Source organism: Phocoena sinus, chromosome 8 (genome assembly GCF_008692025.1).
Source record: "Phocoena sinus isolate mPhoSin1 chromosome 8, mPhoSin1.pri, whole genome shotgun sequence".
NCBI classification, from domain to species: Eukaryota; Metazoa; Chordata; class Mammalia; order Artiodactyla; family Phocoenidae; genus Phocoena; species Phocoena sinus.
Genome location: NC_045770.1, coordinates 74,039,969 through 74,053,921, shown reverse-complemented (window position 1 = coordinate 74,053,921; position 13,953 = coordinate 74,039,969). Strand labels below are relative to the sequence as shown.

At 35.9% G+C, this 13,953-nt stretch overlaps 1 protein-coding gene across 2 annotated transcripts in view; it reads right to left on the bottom strand.

Moving 5' to 3' along the window:
- Positions 1–13,953, bottom strand: part of PRMT3 (protein arginine methyltransferase 3) — a 137,271-nt gene that overhangs the window by 79,061 nt on the left and 44,257 nt on the right. For both annotated transcript variants that reach the window (XM_032641415.1, XM_032641416.1), the window contains one exon: positions 7,339–7,438. In XM_032641415.1, coding sequence (XP_032497306.1) covers positions 7,339–7,438 — 100 coding nt within the window. The remainder of the gene's footprint in view (positions 1–7,338; positions 7,439–13,953) is intronic.

The window sequence follows — 13,953 nt, the reverse complement described above, 5'->3', positions numbered from 1 at the left end:
TAGAACCACTTCATACTAATTATTATAGTAATTATGACTGAGACAACTGAGTTACATGAAACAATCTGAGTTTGTAATGAATGCCCATCCGTCTGCGAATGCAAACTGTGAAAATTTAGGAGCTTACTTTCACTCCCAGGTAGAGGTAAGCAGTTTTACTGAAAAAAAAATTTTTTAATTGCTATACAATTTTGAGTCTGAAATAAAAATTAACAAATATTTCATGTTCTCTGGCTAATATAGTCAAAAGTTTCTGTAAGGACAGTTGATACATACTCCTGAATGACTTATGCCCTTTATCTTCATAATTAGAATAATTTAAAACTCATTGAGCAAACATTAAGCACAACTAGAATGCAACATGGATTATGGAGAGCCAAAAAGCAAATAAATCCAATTGAATCGATCACGTATGATGCACTGAATCTCTTAGCAAACGCAACTTCCAGAAATGTGATGAAAGAGATATAAAACATCTAAAATATTATGTTTCAAAAGCAAAAAGTTACCCACAACACATAACTGCTTCAACATAAACAACTTTCCTTAAGGGACCAAACATTTTCACTTAAATTTGGTCTCAAGCACAGAAAAAAAAACAGCATATATTTGAATATGATACATATTACTATACTTTTCTAACATACCTGCAATATAAAATAGCCTGAGATCCACTTAAACAATTTCTCAAAGGGTTACATTTTCCCTACAGCTACCAAGATCCCACTATTACAAAACAGTCTCCTCTCTAGAGTAAGAAATAAAATGGCTGCAGAGTGTCATGTGAATTTTAATTTAAACAAATATTAAGATTAAATAAAGGGGAGGATGAGGAGTGGTTAAGAGTGCAGCTAAGAACAAATGTAAAGATTATAAAACTGAAATAATTATACATAAGAGGTCCATTTTTTTTGATAAATTTGTTTTAATTTATTTTATTTTTGGCTGCATTGCATCTTTGTTGCTGTGCGCGGGCTTTCTCTAGCTGCAGCGAGCAGGGGCTACTCTTCATTGCGGTGCATGGGCTTCTCATTGCAGTGGCTCTTCTTGTTGCAGAGCACAGGCTCTACGCGCGTGGGCTTCCGTAGTTGTGGCTCGCGGGCTCTAGAGCGCAGGCTCAGTAGTTGTGGCACACGGGCTTAGTTGTTCGAAGGCATGTGGCATTTTCCCGGACCAGGGCTCAAACCCGTGTCCCCAGCATTGGCAGGCAGATTCTTAACCACTGCGCCCACCAGGGAAGCCCAAGAGGCCTATTCTTAATTACATTTTTACTGTCTTTGTTTTCATTTTATTCTCAATTCAGATGTCAGCACATCTGTGAAAAAATCATGCTTATAAACCACAATTTTCCTTTCAGTGTTCAAATACAGTAACTATCTCTCTGTTAATATTTGGAGTACTCAAAAAAGTCCTACTGAATATGCATTTTATATTTTATGTAAAATAATTAGGTATTATCAGTACTACCTAAAATTTGTTTACAGAGCAGCAAACTGAGACTTTTTCTTGAAACATACATATAATACATTTTAATTCATATTAAGAAAAATATCAAAAATATCCCTAACCCCAGTAATCCACATCCATCAGCTGATTATACTTCTTTGCACTCATTATAGGCAGAGTCAATCAGTAAATGCTAGCCATGGAAACAGAGGACCTTTTGCTCTTACAAAGGGCTAATAAGCCAAGGCAGAAGCCCCAAGAGTGTTCTTCCCTCAAGTATTAATATTCTTTACTTCATGTATATTATTACCATTCCCAACTTTTATTTATTGAATAACCTACTCAAGCAGCTCATGCACTAGTTACAGATTGCTTAAAAGTTTGTGTAACTTTCAAAACTGAATGGCTAATTACTGAGGTCTTATTATGCGCCAGAATGTTTTATGACATTTACAGGTATTAATTCCATTTAATCCTCACAAAAACCCTGTGAAGTGGGTACTACTGTTATCATCATTTTATAGAAAAGGAAACTGACTCACAGAGAGGTTCAGTAACATGCCCAAATTAACAAACCTAGGTGCAGCAAAACAGGGCCAAGAATTCAGGTGGTCTGACTCTGGAGCAATATTCTTAACTCTGTCACATGCTACATCCTTGCCTTCCTGTGATGTACAGAAAATTATAAATAAGATCGTGTCTGTGGCCAGTGAGTTTCTATCTGGGAAAGTTCTCTTATGATGTATATTCCCCCATCATTTACTAATGCTGATCCCTTTCACAGAATATGATCATACCAAGTAAATCCTGGTTCCCAGTCTTAAGAGAATTGAAAAAGGTACATGAACAATTAATTCTAATACACTGTAAAAGTATATAACAGAAGCTTAAACTAAACCACAAAAGAAAGGAGAAAAGAGATTCTATATGTGATCAAGGGGCTAAAAGGGAAAGCTGCGTAAGGGAGGAGATGTCTGAGATGAGTCTTCCAGAACTACTAGCAGTTTGCCAGACAGGGAAGGTAAAACACACTAAAAGAAATAAGGCAGTTTGCTAACACATATTTTGCTCTCACTAATCATCAGTATCTTCCATTAAGGGGCAAACTATTTCTGCCAAAAACACACTAATAATAACGTGACTTTAGAAATAGAAACAAAAGACTTTAAAACAACAGTAATCTTTGTTATCAAAGGAACATATTTTACAGTTAATTTTACGTAACACTGTATTTTTGATTTTTAACCTTTGTTATTTTTCACTATTATTTTTTTAAAGATTTATTATTTATTTATTTTATTTTTGGCTGTGTTGGGTCTTAGTTGCGGCACGCGGGATCTTTCGTCGCGGTGTGCGGGCTTCTCTCTAGTTGTGGTGTGCGGGTTTTCTCTTCTCTAGTTGTGGCGCGCAGGCTCCAGGGCACGTGGGCTCTGCGGTTTGAGGCACGCAGACTCTCTAGTTGAGGCACATGAGCTCTGTAGTTGTGGCACGTGGGCTTAGTTGCCCCGCGGCATGTGGGATCTCAGTTCCCTGACCAGGGATCAAACCCGTGTCCCCAGCATTGAAAGGCAGACTCTTTACCACTGGACCGCCAGGGAAGTCCCTGTTATTGATTATTATTTATTGATTTTAAAAAATATACCAAAAATCTGGCAGTAAAAAGATGTCTTTTACTCTGATGGACCAACAGAAAAATAAGAAAAGCAAGAAAAAAAATGGCAAGAGGTATAGAGTTGAGGGAAAGTTATGTCTTACATTTCCTTATCTTGAACCACTGGACATATGAGATTAAGTCTACTTTTAAGTAGACAAAACAACACATACTAGACATGTACAGTTTTATTTCGCTTAAAATTTTTGGAGTAATAAATATAAAAGAGGAAAAATAGAAGAGTTTTAAAAAACCCTTAAATTCAGGTCATAAGCATATTTCTTGCTGTGGACAGGAAAGGCAAAAACACCTGTACAACTGAAAATTTGTGTTGTTAATTAATCTCCAATACTTTCCCTAGCTCTAAGATTAATTCAACTTATCTAATTTACTGAACTACTTACATAATTATTATTATATCATTTAAGGCAAGAAAGACCGGGAAAGGCCACCTAATCCTTGTGGCAGTTGTCTGAAATGGCATGGTTTCACTGCCAGACCAAACTAAAACCAACAAAGACATTTCAACATGCACCAGTTGAAAATGTGACCTATGACAGGCTTCATGGCCCAGTTTCTGGACTGTTGATAAACCAAATCACAAGTCATGTTTCTAAGTGATAAAAGCTATAAAATCCTGAAAAGCTATTTACCAACAATAAAGAATATTAAATATGAACAAAGAATATCCCATCATTGTGGGTGTGGGCCTGTGCATGCATGCACTATACAGACACACGTGTGTTGGTGAAAATGGGATGGGAAAGGTGACAAAGTTTTAGGTCACTTCTGTGAAGAGCAAGTCTAGACAGAAAAATTACAAAGGACTTTAGACAACCTGAATGTATATTATAAGTGATCATGACAATGTAAATTCACCTAATGTATAATTTTCCTGACAGTCCTGATGACAGAAAATAACATGTCCAAACAAGAATCACCTCTGGCAGTTGTATCATGCAATGCCAGGATCTTACCTATCTATTTGTAAGGAGGTCATGCTGAAAACTTAGACGGAAAAGAGCAACATCAAATGAGTCAACCTGGCTTTACTGGCTCACAGGACAAGAATTAGGGATGCTTACTTTGAAGTTTTATTAGGTGATCAGAAATGGGAAGTCATAAAGAATGGCTCTGTTGGTACAGTAAAATGTAAAAAATGAGAACAGATACTCATAGGCATGAAAATTAACATCCTATAGAAATTAAACTTTTTGTTTAAATTATAACAATTTTATCAAATAGAAATTTCATTCAATAAAAATGAAAATGTAAAATTAAATGCAAATCTAAATGTAGAAATGCATAAATCTAAGAGACAAGTGATAGTTTATTAAACTGACATGCTAACAGCAATGATTTGGCTTTTAAAATTACATTCTTATCTAAGAACATCTTCCAAAATAAAAGCAAAGTTCATGAACAGCTGTAGACAAAAAACATATCTAGATTAAGCCATGGATCAGTTAGTGGACCATAGCAGAAGAAAACAGATGTACGTCTCTGCAATATATGATGCCTACATTGCTATACTGGATTACACGTCCATTAAACATCTGTGTTCAATACTGCAGGGTATTTTCTTTTTTTGGCCCTTCCTTGTTGAAAATACTTTTAAAAAGAGAAAAAAAGTCTATGCTATAGCTTGAACTTGGATTATTCTAGATTTTTGCATCCTGACTGATGTTAAAAAAAAAAATCAAAGAGGATTCTATGCAAGGTATTTTAATTTTAAATGCTGCTTCATGAAAATGTGGCTTTAAAATAAATTTAGAATAGTTAGTTGTTTGCCACTTGCCCACTGTTTAAGCCAAAGTAGGACTATCTGAAAAAAATCTTGAATATATTTTAGGAAGCATACCTTCTCCTTGTTTAATTATGTAATTAGAATTTTCCAGCTTCTCAGCTCAGAAATCCGAGTAGAAGTACCAAAGTTAGGAGGGGACTTACTTATAGAAGATACTATAAATGATACTGCCAAGCCACAAAGATGATTCGGTAACTGCCATAAATTACCGTGTCTAATGCTCCACCTAACACGTTTAACACAATCTGCTAGACTCCAACCTCACTGATGCTTACAAGGAAAAGGCAGATAGTAAGATAATGTAAACTCTTAAGCTACACCTTTGTGAAGAGGAAGAAAGAAAGTTCTTAGTTACCACTTCCTGGACACACACATTTGTTTCCCTTACTGAAGGGTTTCTGAAAGCACCTTGGTTCCAAACAACTGACCCCTTTCATCTCAGGTTCCAGTGACTCAGTATTGTTTCTGTGACACTGCCTTCCCAATAAAGGCAGAGATCATGCCTGACTAATCCTCCAAAATGAAAGGTGCCCTTTGTATCAATTAGAGTCTAACTACAAGAGTTAGAGGAACAAAACGAAAAAGCGCTGCTACAAGAGCCCAGGGCTAGGATCGCACAGTGGACACTGGAATTATGACAAGTGGGAATTGGAGCCACAAAAGAAACAGCTTCTGTCAGCAACACCACTAGAGACAAAAGAGAAGTATGCCCTGTCTTCTCCCTTCCATAAATCTCCCATTAATGTTTCCCATTAGATTCCCCAAACCCAATAGAAGTCGGCTGCCACAGGAGCCTAGGAAAAGCCACCTGCAGCAGTAGCCCTTCTCCAATCAGACAGAAGAAAAAAGAAGGATGTCAAATGGATCTGAGGACAAAATAAGCCCAAGACCAGCATACCTTCCAGTAAAGTTCACATCATAATTGTAACAATCTCATAAATTCACTCAACCTAGCTAAGTTATCATTTGTTATTATACCAACTGGCTCTAAGATTTCAATTGCATATTAATATTTCTAGACCACATTTCAAGTTCTGAAATGAAAATTCCTAGAACATCACTACCCAGAAGGATAATTCTGCTAGGCAGGGCAAGAACTACCCAGCTAGTTAACTGAGGTGACAGGAAGTTTAGTGAAGTCTATCTTTTAGTTTGCTTCAAGTGTAATTCGGGGTAATTTTAAAGATACATTTTCCAAGAAAAATAAACTGGTCCCTAGAGAAATGAGGATTATGTCAGCCAACATTTAGTATAAACTACTTAAAGTTGTTGCCAAGCAGATGCCTCAAATGTACTTTCTCCAAAACACCTTTTTGTAGTCTTTAAAAAGATGCTGAATTTTTAATTCATTCCTTCTCACTCAATTCATAAGGGAAATCAGGGTGCTGATACAAATTCATTCCTTCTCACTCAATTCATAAGGGAAATCAGGGTGCTGATACAAATTATTTGGCATAAGAAGAATAATGATATTGTGATCAAGAATTGTTAAAAGCCAAGCCTAGCATGAAAAAATCAACACACTGTTTCACATGCAAAAGAGTAACTGCCAACATCAGTGACTGTCACTGGGTCTAAATTAAAACCACTACATTAAAACTGAACATTTCAAAAGCTCCCTGAAGTCAGTGCAATTTTGCTAGAATTATTATTTTCTATGTTTATTCAAAATTTATAGAAAATTGTAAAGCAAAACTCATTCTTTTCGATAAGTTTTGATAAATTCATTTAATGAAAATACATGTTATCAAATACTTTTTTTAAAAAAAAGCTTAACAACTTCCAAATGGTTAAAAAAAAATCTTCATATATCTGGAAAATAATATATACTTGTCTTAATTGAAGTGGCATATCAGTGAGTTAAATCAGTTGACAATACCATTAGTTTTACTTTACAGACTCTTTAAAATAAATACTCTAGTCTTGATCTGTGGTTTCAAAAGCAAATTATAAAGTTATATATTGTACCTTAATTTTATTATCTTAATAATGCCAATAAATCCTATTTTATGTGATAAAGGACACAGATTACATGACCTAACAGATCAGAAAGATAGGATATTAAGTATGACAGCAACAGTGGCAACATCACATTATTATGACATAAACAGTCTTAGGAAATCCTTAACTAGTCCTTATAGGCTTTTAGAAAACATATTTAGGTCTCTACAAATCTAGAAAGTAGAAAAATAATAATTCTTTATTATGACTTTAAAAGCAAAAAGGCTAATTTACCCTCTTCTTTAAAAAATTATAAATGGCCAGTAAATAAGTGCCATTTCAGAATAAACTACCATAAAAAGACTGTAGCTGTTTTTAAAATAATGCTACCATTTTGCCATTTATCAAACATAATTAAACGCAGAAAACCTGCTACTTTATTCACTGCCTTTTTAAAAAATTAATAAAAGTAGTTTTCTCTGCAAACACTTACCATCCACTCGGATATAATAACGTCCACTTTTTCTACAGGAAGACAAACTTCTTCGATTTTTCCTTTAATTAGCATAATAGTATCTTCAAGTTTATTTAGTCTGAAAATTGTCATAATGAATTAAATTAGTATGTTAAACAGATTCTGAAAACTAGTCAAATTACATAATTTCTTGGCAACCGTTCATTTTAGTTTATGGAACCCAAAGGTATGTTTTTTCAAAGTTTATTTATTCTCTGGGCACTGTAATTGCTTTTTGGTCACATCATGAACCCCCCAGAATGTTTCTGGTTAATACAATAACACAACTAAACCAGCGTTTAAAACTACAGCATGGAAAGAAACCCGAATTCTAGTCAAAATACATGTCAATAAAGTTAATGGGTCTTTTTTTTTTTAAAGGGAGAGATGGAGACAGACCAGACAACAAAAGTATATTTTAAAGGGAAGTAGTGTGTCACAGTGGAGAGACAGGGCCAGAGCTCTTACACTGATTTCCAGGTCCTCTAGCACTTGTCAGCTAAGTGATCTTCACCAAATTATGTAACAATCTCACTGAGCCTGTGTGTTCAGGTGTAAAACAGAAAGATGATACCTTCCCTAACTACTTCACAGCCTATTATGAGGATGAAACATTTGTGAAAGCTATGTACACATCCTCAAGCCCTATATAATGGTAACGTATTATCATGAATAACAAAATACCGTATGCTGTGTAAAACTTGAAATTCTCCTCCCGTCATAAATAATTTAACCTTGTCCAATACCATTCATTAGATATTTTTACATGCTTGATCACTAGATTAGCACATATTTTTCACCCCCTCCTTTTGCAATTTCAAATGAACAACAGAGTTAAAGAGATAATTCCAAAAAGCTAAAAGCAAGCTACTAAGCTTGTATCTAATTAAATAAACTCGCAACCTTCAAAGGATGTACATCTGAATTATAAAGGATTTCTTCTCCTAACAAAGGAGGGATTTTCCACCCAAATTTCATTGAGGTATTATATACGTAAGATTAAATGCATTTTAAGGGTAAATTTTGTTGAATTAAAAAGAAAACATATACTTGGGTGACCACCACCACCACTATCAATATATAGACATTTCTATTTTCTTACGAAGATTCATTAGGGCTCCTTTCAGAAAATCCTCCCATCCACAGGCAAGCACTGATTTCTTTCTTTTACTACATATTAAAATTCGTATTTTGGGGACTTCCCTGGTGGCGCAGTGGTTAAGAATCTGCCTGCCAATGCAGGGGACATGGGTTTGAGCCCTGGTCTGGGAAGATGCCACATGCCACCGAGCAACTAACCCTGTGTACCACGACTACTGAGACTGAGCTCTAGAGTCCACGAGCCACAGCTACTGAAGCCTGCGTGCCTAGAGCCCGTGCTCCACAACAAGAGAAGCCACCTCAGTGAGAAGCCCACGCACTGCAACAAAGAGTAGCCCCCGCTCACCGCCAACTAGAGAAAGCCCGCGCGCTGCAACAAAGACCCAAAGGCAGCCATAAATAAATAAATTAATTTTTTTAAAGAAGTCTGTTACTTTGTAGAGTTTTACATAAATGGAATCATACTGAATGTACCCCTTTGTGTCTGGTTTCTTTCAAAAAGCATACTTTTTAGATTCATGCATATGTTTCTGTATATCAGTAGTTCCATTCCTAGGTATTGTTGAGTAGTATTCCACTGTATGAATAAAACACCTTCGTTCACCCACACACGTGGGGATGGAATTCTGGATTATTCCAGCTTTGTACTATAATGAATAAGGCTGCTATTAACATTTATGTACAAGAACTGCTCTGTTAAATGGAAGTGATAGAACTTTTTAGGAAACTGCGATTTTGCTTTACAAAGTTCATATACAATTTTACATTCCAACAAGCAATATATGAACATTCCTTTTTTAATTTTTGAATTTTATTTTTTTATACAGCAGGTTCTTATTAGTCATCAATCTTATACACATCAGTGTGTACATGTCAATCCCAATCACCCAATTCAGCACACACCCCCACCCCCTCCACTGCTTTCCCCACTTGGTGTCCATACGTTTGTTTTCTACATCTGTGTCTCAATTTCTGCCCTGCAAAAAGGTTCATCTGTACCATTTTTCTAGGTTCCACATATATGCGTTAATATACGATATTTGTTTTTCTCTTTCTGACCTACTTCACTCTGTATAACAGTCTCTAGATCCATCCATGTCTCTACAAATGACCCAATTTCGTTCCTTTTTAGGGCTGAGTAACATTCCACCGCATATATATACCACATCTTCTTTATCCATTCATCTGTCAATGGGCATTTAGGTTGCTTCCATGACCTGGCTATTGTAAGTAGTGCTGCAATGAACACTGGGGTGTATGTGTCTTTTTGAATTATGGTTTTCTCTATAGCTTCACAATCTAGTCATCTTAGTATTGCTGATCTTTTAAATTTTAACTGTGTGATAAGATCTCATCATGGTTAAAAGTTGCGTTTTCCTAATGACCAAGTATTTTTTCCATATGCTTAATGGCCATATTCCCCTATCATCTTTTGTTCAAATTTTTTGCCCATTTAAAAAATTGGCTCAGTTGTATTCTTATTATTGAAATTTAAGAGTTCTTTACATCTTCTGGATAAAAACCCTGATGGATTTAAGGACAGCGAATATTTTCTTCCATCCTGTGGAAGAGGATGATATGTTTGAAGAGCTAAAGTTTTTAATTTTGATAAAACCCCATTTATCATATTTTTCTTCTGTGGTTCATGCTTTTGGTGACATATCTAAGAAATCTTTGCCTACATCAAATATTCTCACCTATGTTTTCTTCTAAATTTTTTTTAGTTTCCATTTTAAGTTATTTTTTCCAATATAGCATCATGATCATTATTTTCATATATAATGAAAAAACTTTGCTGGAAAAACTATTACAAGTGATAGTTTCAACTTTGTTGAAGAAAAAGTATTATCAACCCATGGAATTACTTCAGAATCTTTGTCAAAAATCAATTAAACATAATGTGTAAGCTTATTTCTGAACTTCCAATTCTGCCCCAAGATTTAGATGCATATCCTTATTGCTAATACAACAGTTTCTTGATTTTTATAGCTTTAAATCAAGTCATGAAGTCTGACAGTGTATGTCCTTTAACTTTATTCTTCTTTTAAAATTCTTTTGGATATTCTAGGTCATTTGTGTTTTCCATATGAATTTTAGGATCAGCTCTCAGACAATATGTAAACAAAACAGCATTTCTATGTCCCAATAGGAAATAATGAGAAAAGAGAATGGACATATCTCGGTGAGTGAATAAGGATCAGACTGTCAAATCTGACTCACATAAGCCAGAGATTTTACCCAGTGTCAGGCTTCACAAATAATTTCAAAAATACAGGCAATTAAGAGGTCCAGACTAATCAAGAAGTCTGGGACATGAAAAGCAACTTCTTTATTCCCTTCCCTGTATTAGACATGCACACTCTGGCCTAGAGTAGACAGGCCTCTAAGTAAGGTGCATAGGTTATTAACTTCCACAGTAAGGAGTCCTGCTCTATGTACCAGATTGCTCCCTGCTTTTTCTGAGTCTCTTGATTGCCTGTATCATTGAAATTATTAATAAAGCTTAATACTGGATAATCTCTCTGGGTAATCCTGGGTAATCAGGTTTCTGTGTGTCTGATTTGAAAATATTTTGTCTCAGAGTAGTGCTGTGAGGAGGACTCATACAGATCCATCAATCAAAAGGGCTGAGGCACTTTTTAGCCAGAAAAAGGAGGAGACTGAAAAATAAGAGGAGGATCTAATCCTGGGATAGTTGCCTACTCATCCTTGGTATGAAGTGGCAAAACCGAGATTCAGAGAAAGTAGCTACTGGCCTGATAGGCAGCAGCAGGCAGAGAGGAAAATAGTAAAAAATTACACTATCTGGCAGTTACTAGCATTTCTGAAAAAATGCCAGTCTTTTCAGAGAAGAGATGATGGCAAGAGAAAGGACCAGAAGAACAGTTTTTCCTCTCACTGGAAGGCCTTCTTATGCTTATATGGCTGCCTGGGAAGATGAAGTATCCACTAAGAAAGTAATGAACTTAAAGCTTGGGGTTACCCCCAAAGATGATACAAACAGAGGAGGACATGGTCAGAGGACTGAGTGCTGAGAATATTTTGTGAAAGAGGACATTTTTGAGAGACATCCCAGAAAATGCTGGTGAAATCATTACTGGCATGGATAAACAATCAGGAGGATACTATCACTTATTTTACATACAACTGAGTAGAAAGGATTACTTGGGTCGATGATAGATCCCTAAGAGGCTGTGAACAGATGCTTCCAGGTGATACAACTAAACTACTACAGTGAGTAAGAGCAGGGCTGCAATTTATCTATCTCAAGAGAGGTAATCCCCTGTCATCACCCCAACCCTCAAGTAGAACAGTTCTCTAAAACAGTAGGCATGTTATGCATGCAAGTCAACTTAGACTGGCTTTATGATAACAATATAATTTAATGCTATTGGCAAAGATAAGAACAGATGTGGAAATCAGCAAATCCTCCTTCTTGAGCACTTTATGTAATCTTGTTGTTGGGAAGCCAAGAGAATATTCAGGAGGCAGTATCTGATTACTTTGTTCAGTTACCAAGAACAGTACTGCATGATGTTTTTGACATACAAAAGAATGGGGGCATCAACAGGAGAAAAGACAGAGGGAGGAAACAAAAACCAGCTCACTGAGAGGGGAGTTTAGATAGCTTTCGAAATATGATGTGAAAAAGAGAAATTAGGTAACATTTCTACTGAGTTATTAATAAGCTTTGTAGAGAATGGTTCAAATCCTGGTAGTCATTAGGGTCTTCACAGGTTTTTTCTTTGCAGAAATCACTGTAGAAAATGTTGTAAGATTAAAGATACCAAAGAAATACATGGCAAGGAAATACTGACCAATGTCAGAGGGTAAAATGGGGAAGAAGTTGTTAAAACAGCTGACTGGTAGTTCATGCACAGCATCTATTGGGGGACATTCATCCCTTGGATGAATTTTCCATTAAAAGTGACTAATGGGCTTCCCTGGTGGCACAGTGGTTGAGAGTCCGCCTGCCGATGCAGGGGACACAGGTTCGTGCCCCGGTCCAGGAGGATCCCACATGCCGTGGAGCAGCTGGGCCCGTGAGCCATGGCCGCTGAGCCTGAGCGTCTGGAGCCTGTGCTCTGCGGCAGGAGAGGCCACAGCAGTGAGAGGCCCGAGTACCGCAAAAAAAAAAAAAAAAAAAAAAGTGACTTAACGTCCTTGCATTGTCTGGAAGGAGGTTAGAAATATTAACAATACACTTTGATATACTTTAATTTTCAGTGTGTGTTTCATGTTCTTTACAGAAATACAATTGATTTTTATATATTAATTACGTATTCAGTACTATGAACCATTATATGCCAATAAATTGGACAACTTAGAAGAAATGGACAAGTTTCTAGAAACATACACCCCACTAAAATTTAATCAAGAAGAAACAGATAATTTGAACAGAACAATCACTAGAAGTGAAACAGAATCTGTAATAAAAAAACTCCCTGCAAAAAAAAAAAAAAAAACTCCCTGCAAACAGAAGTCCAGGACCACATGGCTTCACTGAGGAACTTTACCAAACATACAAAGAAGAACATATACCAATCCTTCTCAAACTATTCCAAAAGACTGAAGAGGAGGGAACACCTCCAAAGTCATTCTATGAAGCCACCATCATCACACTGATACCAAAAGCAGACAAAGACACTACAAAAAACAAAAGAAAATACACACACACATATATAGTAGAGGCCAATATCTTTGATGAATATGCATGTAAAAATTTTCAACAAACCAAATGGTGAAAAGCTGAAAGCCTTCCCACTAAATTCAGGAAGAAGACAAGAATGACCACTCTCACTGCTTCTATTCAACATAGTATTGGAAGTCCTAGCCATAGCAATCAGACAAGAAAAAGAAATAAAAGGTATCCAAATTGGAAGGAAAGAGATAAAATTGTCATTACATGCAGATGATATGATACTTTATATAGAAAAACCTAAAGCCTCCACACAAAAACTACTAGAACTGATAAATTCAGCAAGGTAGCAGGATACAAGAGTAACATACAGAAATCTGTTGCATTTCTTTACACTAAAAATGAAATATCAGAAAGTAAAAAAAAAAAAAAAATCCCTTTTAAAATTGCATTAAAAAAAAAAATACTTAGGAATAAACCTGACCAAGTAGGTGAAAGACTTATACACTGAAAGCTATAAAACACTGGTAAAGGAAACTGAAGATGATTTAAAGAAACAGATAGATATCCCATGTTCTTGGACTGGAAGAATTAATATTGTTAAAATGGCCATACTACCCAAAGCAAGCTACAGATTGAATGTGATCCCTATCAAATTAGCTATGACATTTTTCAAAGAACTAGAACAAATAATCCTAAAATTTATATGGAACTACAAAAGACCCAGAATTGCCAAAGTAATCCTGAGGAAAAAGAACAAAGCTGAAAGCATAACCCTCCCAAAGTTCAGACAATACTATAAAGCTACACTAATCAAAAGAGCATGGTATGGGGCTTCCCTGGTGGCACAGTGG